General features: G+C 40.6%; 3 protein-coding genes across 4 annotated transcripts; 1 reads left to right on the top strand and 2 right to left on the bottom strand.

Moving 5' to 3' along the window:
• Positions 1–860: 860 nt before the first annotated feature.
• On the bottom strand, positions 861–7,047 carry rapsn (receptor-associated protein of the synapse, 43kD). 2 transcript variants are annotated; one of them, XM_040133765.1, is made up of 9 exons: positions 6,391–7,047; positions 5,883–6,271; positions 4,771–5,109; positions 3,852–4,010; positions 2,835–2,933; positions 2,543–2,665; positions 2,201–2,254; positions 1,894–2,093; positions 861–1,588 (listed from the first exon to the last, which is right to left on the bottom strand). In XM_040133765.1, the coding sequence occupies exons 2-9, from the start codon at positions 6,105–6,107 to the stop codon at positions 1,516–1,518; spliced, it is 1,272 nt and encodes a 423-aa protein (XP_039989699.1). In that variant the 5' UTR covers positions 6,108–6,271; positions 6,391–7,047; the 3' UTR covers positions 861–1,515. The 2 variants fall into 2 exon arrangements, with proteins under 2 accessions (XP_039989699.1, XP_039989698.1); XM_040133764.1 differs by having other exon boundaries at positions 5,883–7,047.
• Positions 7,048–7,137: 90 nt separating this feature from the next.
• On the bottom strand, positions 7,138–11,685 carry kbtbd4 (kelch repeat and BTB (POZ) domain containing 4). Its single transcript, XM_040133740.1, has 5 exons — positions 11,587–11,685; positions 9,787–10,261; positions 9,562–9,703; positions 8,931–9,037; positions 7,138–8,811 (listed from the first exon to the last, which is right to left on the bottom strand). The coding sequence occupies exons 2-5, from the start codon at positions 10,246–10,248 to the stop codon at positions 7,951–7,953; spliced, it is 1,572 nt and encodes a 523-aa protein (XP_039989674.1). The 5' UTR covers positions 10,249–10,261; positions 11,587–11,685; the 3' UTR covers positions 7,138–7,950.
• A 1,287-nt stretch (positions 11,686–12,972) lies between these two features.
• On the top strand, positions 12,973–13,869 carry LOC120793583 (protein FAM180A). The gene is made up of 3 exons (XM_040133798.1): positions 12,973–13,103; positions 13,309–13,367; positions 13,463–13,869. Exons 1-3 carry the CDS (start codon positions 13,031–13,033, stop codon positions 13,808–13,810), a joined length of 480 nt encoding a protein of 159 aa, XP_039989732.1. The 5' UTR covers positions 12,973–13,030; the 3' UTR covers positions 13,811–13,869.
• Positions 13,870–13,922: the final 53 nt, after the last annotated feature.

Here is a 13,922-nt window from a genome sequence, read left to right as displayed (position 1 = left end):
TGAATAGTATTTGTTGAAATAATTCTGTACCTGCCGTACCGGGCATTTATTCCGTTTTCACCATACAATTGAACCTATCGATGTTTTAAAAGAGCACTAAAAAGAAATTCAGTATAATGAGCTCAAAGTTTTTGAGGTAAACCTACTGTATATGAAAAACATTGTGTAAGCCAAGATGATTTTGATTGATGTGGCTTTTTTCCAAATCACAAAATGTTTAATATAAACTAAACAAATATGTAAAGAATATGAATGATAAAAGCCAATATCTGAATATTAAGAAATACCATAAGAAACAATTATAAAATAAGTAATTACACAGTTACATGGATACATAATTTGATGTAATCCAACCTTGTTGCTCAGCATAATAAATAAAACATGCAACAATTAGCATCATAGCTCAGCTTTTTGGCTTTCGCCTTCAATATCGCCTTGACATTACAATGCCTTTGCAAGGACATAATTGCAATTTGACTCCTTAGATTTTAACAATTAATTCATATTTACATGTGACTACAAATTTGAAAACACTACATTAAAACAGACTGTATGTATCTCCTCTAAAGAATTATTTGACAAGTGTGTGATTGGTCAAAGAAGATCCTTTCCCAATAGGATTCCTTCCCAACAATATTTGTCCTTAAATTGCAACAATATTATGTTGGTGTCAGAGTTAAGAGCAAAACATTTAGAGAAAAGGAATTTCAATGAACACAATGTGTGTTGAGCCTGCTCCTTAATCTTTGTGAAGAAGGAAAAAAAGCAGCTGCATGTACCTGTTTTGTAAAGACATCCAAGTTTTTGAATGGTTAAGAGATTTTAGTTAGCTTCAGGTTTTACAAAACACCTCAAATAAATCAAACGTTTAAACAAATTTATATGAGAATAGTATGTACAGGAATACAATAATAAATATACCAAGTATGAAATCAGTTAAATCCAGAAATTACTCTGTGTTCTGATTTACAAAAAAAGAAAGAAAGAAAAGAATCAAAAAGTCTTGAGTAATGAACAAGCAGATGTGGTGTAAAAAGTAATGTTGAATTAGAACGACAAACCCTATGACTAAGATTACTGAGATTTCACTGAATTCTTCCAAAATTCAACAAGAATTCTAATGCACAAAATAGCAAATACACCAAGTTACAAATGCTCTTTGGACGCCACTCCTCTCTTTTTGAATTCTGCACAAAATGGCTAGTCATCAGAGCAAATGTAGGTTCTTTCTTCTTCAGCTCGTATTGAAATGTAACTCTGCCAGTTATATCTCTTCAGTCAGCTTCAGTCACTCACAGACTGACGTCTGTAAACAAGATGGATGCCTTGATCGCGTCCTCACGCACTCTGGGACACTATAGGTTCAGGTCAGCATCCTCAGCACAGAGCAGTGAATTAATTCACCTCAATCATCTTCAGCACATCCTGAGGCTGCCTGCTTCTCTGAGATCAGTCAGGAGCCTGTGAGGCATCACGCTGTGTCTGCAGATCCAATGCACAAACATCGTCTCACAATCACACAAATCCAGGCTTCATGGAGGACTTGAAACATTTAGGACATCCCTTTGTCCCGTTTGTCTGCAGACACCTGAAGGGATAAAACAGCGGCGTGTCAACAGCTTTACCTGTCAGCATGTAACTGTGTGTTAAAATAAAGTAATACACATATTTAAGTACGTCTTTGACTGGATTTCTTCTAGAAACCAGGTGTGAAAACCTACAAAGTATTCACTTGTGTTTATAAAGTCTACATCACCCCGGATGCTTCTTTTAGAGGCAAATTTATTTATGAAAAGCATTGAAATAAAAATCAGTCAATAATTTGTGTTATTTCTGAAATGTACGTGTCAAAACTAATGTAAGGCAAGAATACGCTTGTGCTAGGACACCCACTTGAGATGGAAAATGTGGGAACAGGGCAAGGCCTGCAGCTTTTGGTCCCTGTCCCCGATGGACTCTCCACACATGCCACAGTAGAGCTCCAGCTCCTCGACGCACTGCAGGAACTTCACCACCTGCTCTCTGAGCTCCTCCTGCTGCCCCCGGCTTCGATAAATCCCCTCGCAAAGGCAGTGAACCTTCAGTGTACACAGCTTAAAATACATACAGGAGAAAGACTGTCAACGTGATACGTGCCGTCATATCAGAAATAAACCTGAGCCATTTGTCCTACAGGTTGTAATTAAAGAGCATCAGGTACCTTGTTTCCCATTCCATCTGCTAATTCCTGTGCTCGCTGCAAAGAATCAAGAGCCTGGAACAGTGAGGAAGAGTGTGTCAGAATTACTACAGAAATACTGAATCAGAGAACCAATAAAACAGCTATGTGTCAAGACTAATATTTTCCAAAGCTGTACAGAAAGGTTTACATACAGCATCAGCGTGATAATCAGACTGAATTGTCAATTTTTCTTGATTAATTTCATTCATTATATTTTGTATGGATTGCTGAACAAATCGGATATTTTGGTGGCGGTTCAGAAGTCTGGAGCCAGGCTGCTTTTTAAAAAAAAAAAAAACAAACATGTATAATTATAGGCACCTTTTCAAGGTCTTTCTGCAGAAGCCAACACTTTGCGACGCCCAGGTAGACGTGTGCTTGCCCGAGACGGTTTCCAATCTCAGTCATGATGCCCAGTGCAGACTCGTAGCGAGGGAATGCTTTCTGGGAAGAAAAAGATAAATACCAAATTAGGTTTACCACATACTGTAGTAGTCCGGGTGACCAGATGATTGAATGTAAATATTAGAGACAAAACATTTGACTTTCAAAAAGGTTAAAAAAGCAAAGATATTAATTATCCTTAAAGACCAGAAAAACGGTGGCACCTTACATCAGTGTCATGCCTGCAGCGGTGTATGTCTGCAAAGTTTAGTAAGCACAGAGCCTGCAGAGGACGGTCACCGTGCTGCAGAGCAATCTTCATAGATTCCTTTCGAAGCAGGAGACAGAGGTAATTAAAAAAAAAACTAAAAAAAATTAAACAGGAGCCCTACCCTGTCACCTGTGACACCAACATACTGCGAAGATGTAACTGGAAATTAATTAATTAACCTTGATTCTGAATTAGATGTATTATTAGCAAGTGCATTTTCATCCAGTGGCAGTACTATAATGTATAATATGTTTATAATGTACTTAATTTTAGCGTAAAACCCTAACCTTCATGATTTATGCTAATTAAAGCGAAGATTCTTCAGAATGCTTTGCCTTATAACTTTAGCACAGAATTGTTTACCATCACAATAACAACATGTAAATCCTGAAAATAATTCCAGTGAACTACAGTTGCATATTTCATTCAGTAATTTAAATTTTGCAGTTTCAGTATCACTATATTTTCAACTGAGCCACAGTGAGAAGTTATGGGGAATGTGAGATGTTGTTGTCTCACTCTTAGGACTCCTCTTGTACTCTGGTATTCTAATATGACAAGACGTGTAAATTGATTCGCTAAATGTTTTTGGCAAGTATAAATCTGAAATGGTTCCTGCTGTTTTGTTACTATACTTTTACACTTCAAGGCAATGTCATCAAGTTATTTTTCACCCAGAGTACATAATTAGAACAGAGTAAATACTAAACCCACCCTCTTCATTAACACTTTAAACCAGTGCCTCTGTGAGCATATTTCTGTAGAGGTCTAAGGCCTGGTACAACAGAGCAACTGGCACTTGCACCTGTCAGCGGCACAACATCTACTGTATCTGCAGCTCCAACATCAGAACAGCCAAAGGCATCGGGGGACAGCGGGTTGGGTGGGGAAACCAAAACTGTGACATTCTCCATAAGTTATGTAAGTTTGTCTCTGAGGACAGCAATCACGTGTTGGATGGTTATAAAACAATACCTCACAGCACTCCATGGCGTCTGGCAGGCGCTCCAGTTTCCTGTAGGCTACAGACATGTGGTACTGGCTCATGGCTCGATACTTGAGGCTCCAACCCTTGCCATAGTCATTGACGAGCTCAGCTGCTTTGCAGGGGAAGAACAGGGCTTTCTCATAGTCCTGTTGGCAGATGTGAACCATGAGTCAGACCTCTTATGTTCAAAATTGCCCACAAATGGAACTACATCCTATTTAGTTACTACCGACATGGACTTTTTGGTTTGCAATTTTTTTTCCATGACGATTCAACCTTTGGCAGCATTAAAATAAAGAATCTGCCCAGAAACTGTGAGCGTTTGATGGCCCGCATGCCCCAGGATCACCAACAACCATATTATATTTTTTGTTTCAGAAAATAATGTGACATATGAGTGCATTCTTCAAACACCACTTCACCACAACCCCATTGAAACCAATCCTCCCTGGGAAGCCGGGGGATTACTCTTACAAATCTCTGATGTCAAGGGTACTACATAAACCCCCCCTGCCAGCCAGCCAGCCAGCCTACTCGCTCCACCCTTGTTTTACAATGCCCAGTACTACATGAGCTAATCATTGATGATGTTCCCTTGGATGCTCTGCAGTGTTATCATACTCTACAAATACACTGGCAACATCGGTAATGATTGCGCAATCAAATTGCACGTGCAGTCCAATGAATGTTTGCCAAAGTAACATAGCTCAGAAGTCTGCAACTATCTGAGTGGTTTAGATTTTTTTAGTAGGCTTTTATTCAGTCTCCTTATCTGAAACGTCTCATAAAAGAACAAAGACTGGGATTGTATTTGCAGAGCAGCACATATTAAGATAATCAAAATCAGCTTACAGCCAGATTTAGAACAATCAAATCTCATTTGACTAAAAGCAGTATATTGAGTACCTTAAGTTGGACGTAGATGTTTCCCAGACTGCAGCACACTCTGCACTCCAGCATCTTGTCGTCATTGTTGTGTGCGTAGCGCAGGGCCTTCTCGTAACTCTCCAAAGCTTTCTGGAAGACACTGAGGCCCAGGAAGGCGTTGCCCATGCTAAGACATACCTGTCCATTGAGCTGCAGACTGACCGTGGTGCCCTGCATGTTTAAGCAGGTCTTACAGTAGGAGACAGTTTTCTGGAAGTCGCACAGCTTCTCGTTGCTGCGCGCCAGGTTCAGGTAGCCCTCTGTCAGGTAGTCTGGGTCCTCCATTTCTCTGGCTGTGTCGATTTGATCGAGGGCGTACTGCGGGGAGAGAGAGCGAGAGTAAGGTGATGGAAAACTTGCAGGCAAATGCAAATAATAAGATGGGCAGTCTTAAATTCAAATAAATACTGAATAAAAGAGAAATGATCTGACAAATTCAAAGACATAAGGCCCCTACTTTATAAAGTCCTATAGGTGAGAGAGAGTGGGTGCTGCTTGAGTAAAGATGATTATGTCAACAAGACACCCCACACTGATACTCAGGTTGCAGGGCACTTATTTACTCTGCATCGTGTGGAAGCCACAAATTAACCCATGCTCTTCAAGATCACTGTAAATGGAACGAAAGAAAGTACCCCTTGACCTCTTGTCGATCAATAATCACTTGGACATTGCAGGAATGTTAAAATGCTACAACAGCGTGAACTGTACCAGTCCCGAGCAGACATGACGACATATAAAACTGATGAGATATTCAGTGGCATTCACTCATTAGGACTGCAACCTCACTCAATAACACACACACATACACACCCAACTGTTGGTTGCACAACGTGAGAAATGATCACGCAGTATTAAAAATGTGACAAATGTCTTGACATGAATTATCTAAACCAAGTGATCACAAAGCTTTTCAGAGTAGGAATATTAATGAACTTTTTACACAAGCAAAATCTAGCATCGCTTAGATTCACATTATCCCAAAATTAAACTTTTAAGAATACTCATCAATATACACTGATTATATGTTATTTGTTTAATTAAATTGCATTAAGTTATTGTATGTAGCATTCTGTTGTACTGAGGCTTACCTTGAGCATATCTTTATATTTTCCCATCTCTGAGTGAGCTGTGATCAGACACCCCAACACCCGAAACTTCCCTCCAGGATCTGAGGTCTTCTCCAGCACTTTTGTCCACACATGCAGGGCTTTGTCTGTCTGATTGGACTGATACAGCCTCAGGCCCTTCTCTATCTGCTGCTTAGTTTGGTCCTGGCCCATCTCTGGTGAAAGGCGCCTCATAAAAATATTCATTCGTTTAGGCCATGCAATTTCAGTGAGGCAGCAAGAAAGTAGATCCTCGCCATGCACAGCACAACTCCAAAGATCCCTTGAAGATGATCCTCTGAGATGCTGGTGCCAGAAGGCCTACCGGATCCCGCTCTCTCAGCTCCGACTGTGCTGAGATGGAAAGGAAACTGGATCCAAAAAAGTAAAACAGCGACACACCAAGACCATTATCACCAACTGCTTTGTGGAGAGCTGGAGGGCCAGAAAAATATCTTCCCCATTTAACCCTGCAATGATCCCCACTCACCATCAAGTGTACAAAAATTCTCCCTCAGATTTCCATTTGAAAAACGCGAAAGAAATACATTTCCCGGTGGAGTGCTAGCAGTGATATCCCAGAATATCTGCTCCCTCCACACCCCAGCGAAAGGAATTCTCAGCACCCCGGTGTACAACCCCCTCCACCTCGCTCCCTACTGCTGGCGCTACAGCAGATGGCCTTGTCACTCTAGACCATGTGTCCCTTCAGGAATTCTGTCCTGCCCTCAGCAAGTAGTCCCAAGGTCACTACAGCTCCTAGCGATCTGCCTTTGCACTAATCCTCACTTTTGGACCAAACTCTGGACTACAAGACCGTTTTGGAGCATTAAAAACACACTCGCACACCACAAATGGATCTGACCAGACTCTCACATCCGGGACTGTGAACTGTGATATGGGGGCTATAAACAGCTTTATTTCCCAACTTTAAGGGACAGCATGTCAGACGGTGCTCATAGCGGCCACCAATTCCTATTGGGAGCTCTTATGGAGGCGCATATGTGCCCACAGAAACCCCCACCCCTCATCTCGGCGTCAGCAACTGATGCTTAGAATAGTTCACAAAGTCTGACATGTTACTGGGCTTGGGTTTCAGCTGCACAGCCTCATGAAACACATCAATGGGATCAAAGTTTTGGCCTGTCTGTAGTAGCTTTCTCTCCCTCAACCCCACCCACCCATCAACCCCCCCCAAGGACACAAACAGGCACCTTTACCACCTCACCATTCACAAGATGCATTACCAATCCAAAGAAAATACGGTTAGAGGTTATGTCTTTGTTTAGACAAAGCTTTCAATAGCTACACAGCAGAAAGGTGTACCATTTCTTAATGCATCACTGTATAATTGCTACAGTAAAATATCCTAAATCTCTGGTAATAAACATATTAATAATAGCAAGAGACAATTAATGCATAAAGGCTAAAGGACCATCAATATCAAAACAAACAATGAGAACTTGAAGCTACAGCGATATATTTGACATTTATGTTAACAGCTTAACTTGAACATGTACATTGTACATCAAAAAATACAATCTTAAGACAAGAAACTGTGAAAATTTGAAAAGTTAGAAAACATCCTCTGTTATCATGTTTATGCACACTGACTTGAAATATGACATCTGAGGATATTCAGCCTACATCACCATGATACACTTGTTCACATACAATATACTGAAGGATGTTTTAATGTTCAGTTAAGTTTTTACGCTGAAGCTGTTCATGCGTGTCAATAAACGAGCAGTGCACAGGAAAACAATGTTGATTAGTTCATCACTGGTTACAGCATCACCACAAACTGTTCAACTTCTCAGCTAAGGGATCCACAATGAGACACACAGTACCACAAGCAAGTGATGCACACCACTGAATGGTTTTTACTGGTCGGATGGTGGAGTCTGAATGGAATGAGTGACACAGAAACCAGATGAGTAAATACATTTAGAACAGGTCTCCTCCTGAAGTCATGGTAAGTTATCCAACAGTCTTCCCTGATTCTCTGTGGTGAGTGTGTGGACCACAGTGTGAACATCCAAAGGACAATTCAGGCCAGAACAAACTGCCAGTTTGTGAGGAGGATTTTTATACCTCTTATAACGGAGACGACAGATGTAGCCGGGTTAAACTTTAACGTGTTTGCGTCACCTTTCTTGCATTTGTCCCTGAAGACATATATGCAGCCGTTACAGCTGGCCACCTTCCACAGTGAAGGGACACAGCTCCACACCTCAGGGAAGCGCAGGCGGGTGAAGCTCTCCAGCAGAGGGTTGTAGCACACAAGGGAGTCTCCTTCTGCTACGATAAAGATCACGTCCATGTGGACAGCGGCGTGCATGCAGCCCGCAAACGGCAGCATGTAAGGTTTGATCTGACACTTCTGGGAGGAGGTGTCAAAGCACTGAATGAGACGGGATGGCTTAGTAAAAAAGTCCATGTCATTCTCCTCCCCTCCAAGCAGGTAGATGGTACCTCCCAGGTTAACGCCAGCAGCCCCGGACACTGCAGTGTCCAGCTGGCTGGTCTCTGTCCACATGTTGTCCTTCACTGTGTAGTAGATGACGGCATTAGAGAGTGTGTCTTGCAAGGTCTTACCTCCTAGTGAGTAGATTGCATCCTCAGTAGAGACAGAGACCATGGTGTGGTGGAGGCGGTCTCTGGGCAGTGGGGCACAGCGCTCCCAGTCCATGGTGTGCATGTTGCACTTCCACATGCGGCGAGGGATAGACCCCCCCACCACGTACAGGTCCCCTCCGTGTTTACAGGCTGCAGTGATCTGATGGCATAAACTGTTCTGGCCACTCACGCTGATCGCATCATCCTCGTCACAGTGAAGTGACACAGCCAAGGAGTGAGTCCTTGTCTCCTCTTTACCGATCAGGTAAATGTGGACATTCTCACCAATTTCCTGAGGAGATAGAAGATAAAGAGATATCATATATCACAGATACAAATCATTTCAACACAAATTAAATGAATGCACCTGCTTCAAAAATATTTTCCAGCTCTAAATGAAAAAATGAAAACCTTGAGATTTTCTTGGAGGATACAAGAAAACTCCTCTCTCTCCACCTTGTTGTGGTTTATCCACGACTCGATTGCCACTGTTGGATTCTGGGAGCTTGGAACGCCATCTGACCACAAACACAAGACCTTTTGAATCAAATTCATGAAGCTGCTCGTTTTGAGTTAACTGGGTACAGTATGAAAATCTGTTTGTAGAGGCATGAAACTTGACTTGAGAAAGGTAACCCACCACAGTGTACATAATTTCTACTTTTGTTTTGATCAAATTTCTGTTACCACCACATGATAACATAGTTAAGACCTTTCAAATCGAACTATTCTTTAACATAGGTTAAAGTCTGACAAAAGCAAAGATAGACACTATGGACACAATATTTATTATGAATGATTACCTATATGAAGCAACTTTCAAGATTCTCTTACTCATTATTTTATATCATACAAAATGAATACAAACTAAACGTTTTGTGGAAGGTAAGAAGAAATAAATTCCAACACATAAAAAAGAAAGGTGTGCTTAGGAGAAAGGATAACAGTTCGGTTAAGTGTATGTGAAATGTAGTACATGGTCTTAATATGCAATAACACTAGTTACCCTGGCACATGGTGCCAGAACCACAAACAGTTATACCTTTGATGATGTCCAAGAGCAGACAGAGAGGCAGATTGAGAAATTCTTCAGTCTGATGCAGCTGGGCCAAGTGGATTTTAGCACAGTGCTTAGCAGCAGTATACAACTCCTGGTCACTGTGTCTGTCTGCAAGCCACATCACCTGAACAAAAAACAGGTAATCATAAAACTGACCCTACACAATCACTGTTAAGTAGCAGAGACTTACTTAAAACAGTGACTTACCTGCAGGCAGCTCTTGACCTCCACTGTCCGTGAGAGAAAGCGGGAGCATTCCTCAAACAGAGCCGTCAGCTGGTACATGTCTGCCATCTCATAAGTGTCCTGCAGCTCCTCTACCCTCAGTTTAATTGTGCCGTGGTAGATGTAGTCAATCAGCAGCTGAAAGACAGTGGCACTGACATCTTTCAACTCAATAGCGCGGTTGTGGGACTCTTTAAGGTTAGAGGTGAACATGGAGCGGAAGAAACTGCTCTGCGCTGAGAGCACGAGTCGGTGAAGGTGAAACTCTTTGCTGTCCACAGTAATGGTGACATCAGCGAACAGGCCGTCCTCCAGGCACAGGTCCATGATGCTCTTCACCACCCGGCTGGAGTGGGAGCGGTCGGTGAAGGTGTATCCCAAGAAGTAGTTCTCCTCTCCCATAGAGCCCCCGACACTGAGGCCCCCCTCCTCACTGGACTCCATCTTTGCTGCTTTCCTGACAAAGCCACCAAACAGCATGTCAGCCATTTACACTCAGATGCCAGTTTATTAGGTACACCTAGCTAACACTAATGTATTCTAATGCAAAAGTCCTGTTCATGAAGGTTATAATGTTCAGTTGCTGTCAAAACTTTTCTAGAGAGGTGCTGATTCTAGCCCGACTGATACTGGAGGCTGATATGGATGTCGATGTTGTTACACTTAAAAAAATCTGATAACTATATATATCGGCCAATAATCTTTTTTTTTTAAATAAATAATAAGATACACAAAATCCTGTATAACGATTTGTTTTTTATTTTGTTACAACGATATGTACAGAATTAGGCATTCTACAGTTGAAAAAGAAGTTTGTCAGTAGTCTTTAATGTGCAAACTATGTAATGATGACGGTGTTTCTAAATTATGTAAAACCATTTTTGGCATTTTTCTACTGCAATTTCTTGTTACTTATCAGCTGATATGCCAAAATCATACTTCTAAAATAAGATAATATTGGCATTGTTGATGTATCCCCCTAGCTATGGTGTTGATACACCTTAATGGGGGGTTGGGAGGTTGTCGTTTGTGGTGCTGTTAAATTATATTGCGTTATACTAAAAGGTGTTTCTAATCATTTGTCCACACCATTTGTATCAACTAGGAGAGACTAAGTATTAGAGATCGATCAGTAAAACGCAATATAATTTAACAAAATCACAAACTGCAACCTTTCACCATCTCACCAAAATCACCATGAAGTTGAATCAATACCAGTCTGAAACTGTTTTAATAAAAACTTAACATTATAACCTTAATGAATGTAGGATTTATTGCAGGTCTATTGCAATCAGTTCTAGCTAGACTTATCTTCCAAGCTGGCAACTGAGTGTATAACATAATAAAATACAAGAACACAGAGACAGCTCTCCATTAAATGAACGGATATCGATGGTTCATACATACTGTATTGTAGTGACTGAGATGCTTTTACAGTCAGAATCGAGATCTCTGCACGATTTTTGATGTCCCCTTTAACATGAATTTAATTGAACTTTAATACAATGGACAATAGATAAACTGGATACTGTATAAATAAGTCACACGTCCACACGACTGTTCACATTTACCAACTGTGTATGTGCTACGTCGTGTTTACGTGATTGTGATTAGCTAGCTAGCGTTAGCACCCACAGCGACTAACTGGCTAACGCTCCTTCTCGTGTGAAAATTAAACACGTGGAGGTAGAGTTTTTACTAGGACTGCACGTTAGTCACAATAGTCGTAAAGCTGTGTTTTGTTTTTTGTTTTTTTAAATACACAATAACAAGCGCCGTTACCTTTATCTTCACTACTTTATCATTCAGGACCAGCTGAACTCTTCACCGGAAGTAAATAAACTCGCCTCACTGGAATCAACTGCTGCTACTGCCTCCCTGTGGTGGAGTTGTGATACTACAAGTGTCTATTTACTTCATTTACTTGATACAAATGATAAAATATTGCATTTATTTTTTTTTTCCCATAAGCAGTTTTATTTTTTAGGAAGGTGAAAGAAGAATTACAACATGTATGAATATACAAATAATCAATAAAAAACGTACAGACACAGTAAAGAAACAACCTAGAACGACAACAACAACATCAATAACAAAAGCAATGCAAAAGCGGTCCAGACAAGAACAAAAACACATATTTCTTTTCATATACATCCCATAGTTCATATCCATCTACCATTGTTCATGTCACCTTTGACCCAGCATTAGTCCAAGTGAGTGTGTCCAATACCACTATTCTGTTCTGAACGTTTCCAGCCCAAGAAAAACAAAGTCCCTTTGACAATAAATTTACACTCTCCTGGGAGATAGTCCATGAGTGGTCTTCAAGTCTTCAGAACTGACATTGAAGCACAGAGCTGATCCTTGCATGTGGTAATTTCTCTTCTTCTAAATGTAAATAATGCTGTATGATACTCAATTCACAAGATATAATTGGGAGTCAGTTATGTAGTTTAGACAGAAAGCTCATTTCTTAATTAGCTACATAACTAGTGACTTCATGTAATGTTGTGGAAAAAAAAACAACGCCTTTGTTACAGCATGTACTGTATATAATGTTCACCACCTGGGTGAGGTTTTTAGGGTTGTTTTATATATTTGTCTCAGCCAAAGACAAAATAAATCTCAAAATCTTAAATATTCATCCACTAAATGTGGTGTCTATAAAAGTTGGAGTATTTATGAAGGAGAAAAAAACTGATCATGTGGTAAATAATCAGATCATATTGATTTAACATTTATTTATTGTCACAAATACCCCCCGAATAAACAAATAGAACTAAATCTACTTGTAAAATCTTCTCAGTGTATGAAGGACAAAAATGGCTTAAACTCTTTTTCTTTATTTGACTTTAGTTATTTCATGGATTTCATGGATGTTTGTTTTTGTTTGTTTTTGTATTGATTGATATGAATATACTGGTGAAATTTATGATTCAAGTGATGACTTAAATGTTTGAATTTTGCACAATAAAGGGGTGACAAAGTTCATTGTCTCTGTGGACTTCTAGCCCTGCTAGCTCAAAGGTTTGCAAGAACCAGTATTCAAAAATATTGCAGTCGGCTCTGCAGCACAGCCAACTGGCTTTTGGTGCATTTTTCCAAGATGGAAAAATGCATGGTATTCGTTCTGAGTTGCCTCTTCCTGGACTCTCAAAAGTGGGCGAGGGAAAGCAGAGGTGAGAGGGATGTGGTGGCGTATCTATCGGTAATAATAAAGAAGAAAATGACCATGAAATTACAACTTAAAATCGGCCTCCAGGTCCTTTTGTGGCTTTGGTCTAAACAAGTGCTGCAGGGTAAGTAGAAACTGAGGATTTTCAAACGGTTCTGTGGACAGAAATTTTGAACATTGTTACATAATGGTACTGCATGCTTTGTGCAATTTGCATTAAAACTAGCAAAACAGATTTCTAGTTTTAGCGTCCGGGAGCACTGACAGTTTATCTGCAGTAACTTATTTCATTTACGCCTCGGTTAAACTTCAGTATTTTTCTACTTTAGATGTGGCTGCAGGCCAAGGTCCAACTTCTCAAATGATTGATGCAGACCGGATGTTTGAGGTACTTTCTACAAGTCTACGTGCAGATAAATTAAACATCTTGCAATGTTTTACTTTAGTAATTGATGGATTTTTCTTTTTCTTTCTTGTGTGCAGTTTTTGCTGGGCGGGGTAGAGATCGACCAGGACAACAACATCGTCCTGCTTGATAAGGAGATGGCTTCGATGAGGGCGGGGCGAGCGTTCCTGTCTCAGATCAATGACAACATTCCCAGAAGTCTGAGCTCAATGGTACAGATGCTGACCACATTGGAGGAGCAGAGGAAGAGGCCGCTGACTCAGACACAGTTTGAAAGTCTTGTCCTGAGCATGGTTTACTCTGCCCACCAGGCCGGGCATCAGGAGAGAAAAGAGGAACAGGAGGCCTGGGGTGGAGTGCTCCTCCAGCTGGCGAATGTTACGGTCCACCAACTACGTGGAAATTATCTCTTCAGTTATGCTTAATACACCGATTGCCAGTCTGTATGAAATTAAAGAGCATGCAATAAATCACTTGCCTTAAATCTTACTGGAATGTGTATTCATAACTTATTCAGTATGTGGTCAAAAAATTTGT

Source organism: Xiphias gladius, chromosome 8 (genome assembly GCF_016859285.1).
Source record: "Xiphias gladius isolate SHS-SW01 ecotype Sanya breed wild chromosome 8, ASM1685928v1, whole genome shotgun sequence".
NCBI classification, from domain to species: Eukaryota; Metazoa; Chordata; class Actinopteri; order Istiophoriformes; family Xiphiidae; genus Xiphias; species Xiphias gladius.
This window is presented reverse-complemented; position numbering and strand designations above follow the sequence as displayed.

What these genes read in the sequence shown, in the direction of transcription:
- kbtbd4 (XM_040133740.1), bottom strand. Translation starts at nt 10,248, where the DNA reads ATGGAGTCCAGTGAGGAGGGGGGCCTCAGTGTCGGGGGCTCTATGGGA. An exon ending in AGGTCAAGAGCTGCCTGCAG is followed by an intron (nt 9,704 to 9,786) that starts GTAAGTCACTGT and finishes TTTTTTGTTCAG; the next exon opens with GTGATGTGGCTTGCAGACAG. An exon ending in GCTCTTGGACATCATCAAAG is followed by an intron (nt 9,038 to 9,561) that starts GTATAACTGTTT and finishes GTTTGTGGTCAG; the next exon opens with ATGGCGTTCCAAGCTCCCAG.
- LOC120793583 (XM_040133798.1), top strand. Translation starts at nt 13,031, where the DNA reads ATGACCATGAAATTACAACTTAAAATCGGCCTCCAGGTCCTTTTGTGG. An exon ending in GTCTAAACAAGTGCTGCAGG is followed by an intron (nt 13,104 to 13,308) that starts GTAAGTAGAAAC and finishes TTTCTACTTTAG; the next exon opens with ATGTGGCTGCAGGCCAAGGT. An exon ending in ATGCAGACCGGATGTTTGAG is followed by an intron (nt 13,368 to 13,462) that starts GTACTTTCTACA and finishes TCTTGTGTGCAG; the next exon opens with TTTTTGCTGGGCGGGGTAGA.
- rapsn (XM_040133764.1), bottom strand. Translation starts at nt 6,107, where the DNA reads ATGAATATTTTTATGAGGCGCCTTTCACCAGAGATGGGCCAGGACCAA. An exon ending in AATATAAAGATATGCTCAAG is followed by an intron (nt 5,110 to 5,882) that starts GTAAGCCTCAGT and finishes CTCTCCCCGCAG; the next exon opens with TACGCCCTCGATCAAATCGA. An exon ending in ACATCTACGTCCAACTTAAG is followed by an intron (nt 4,011 to 4,770) that starts GTACTCAATATA and finishes ATCTGCCAACAG; the next exon opens with GACTATGAGAAAGCCCTGTT.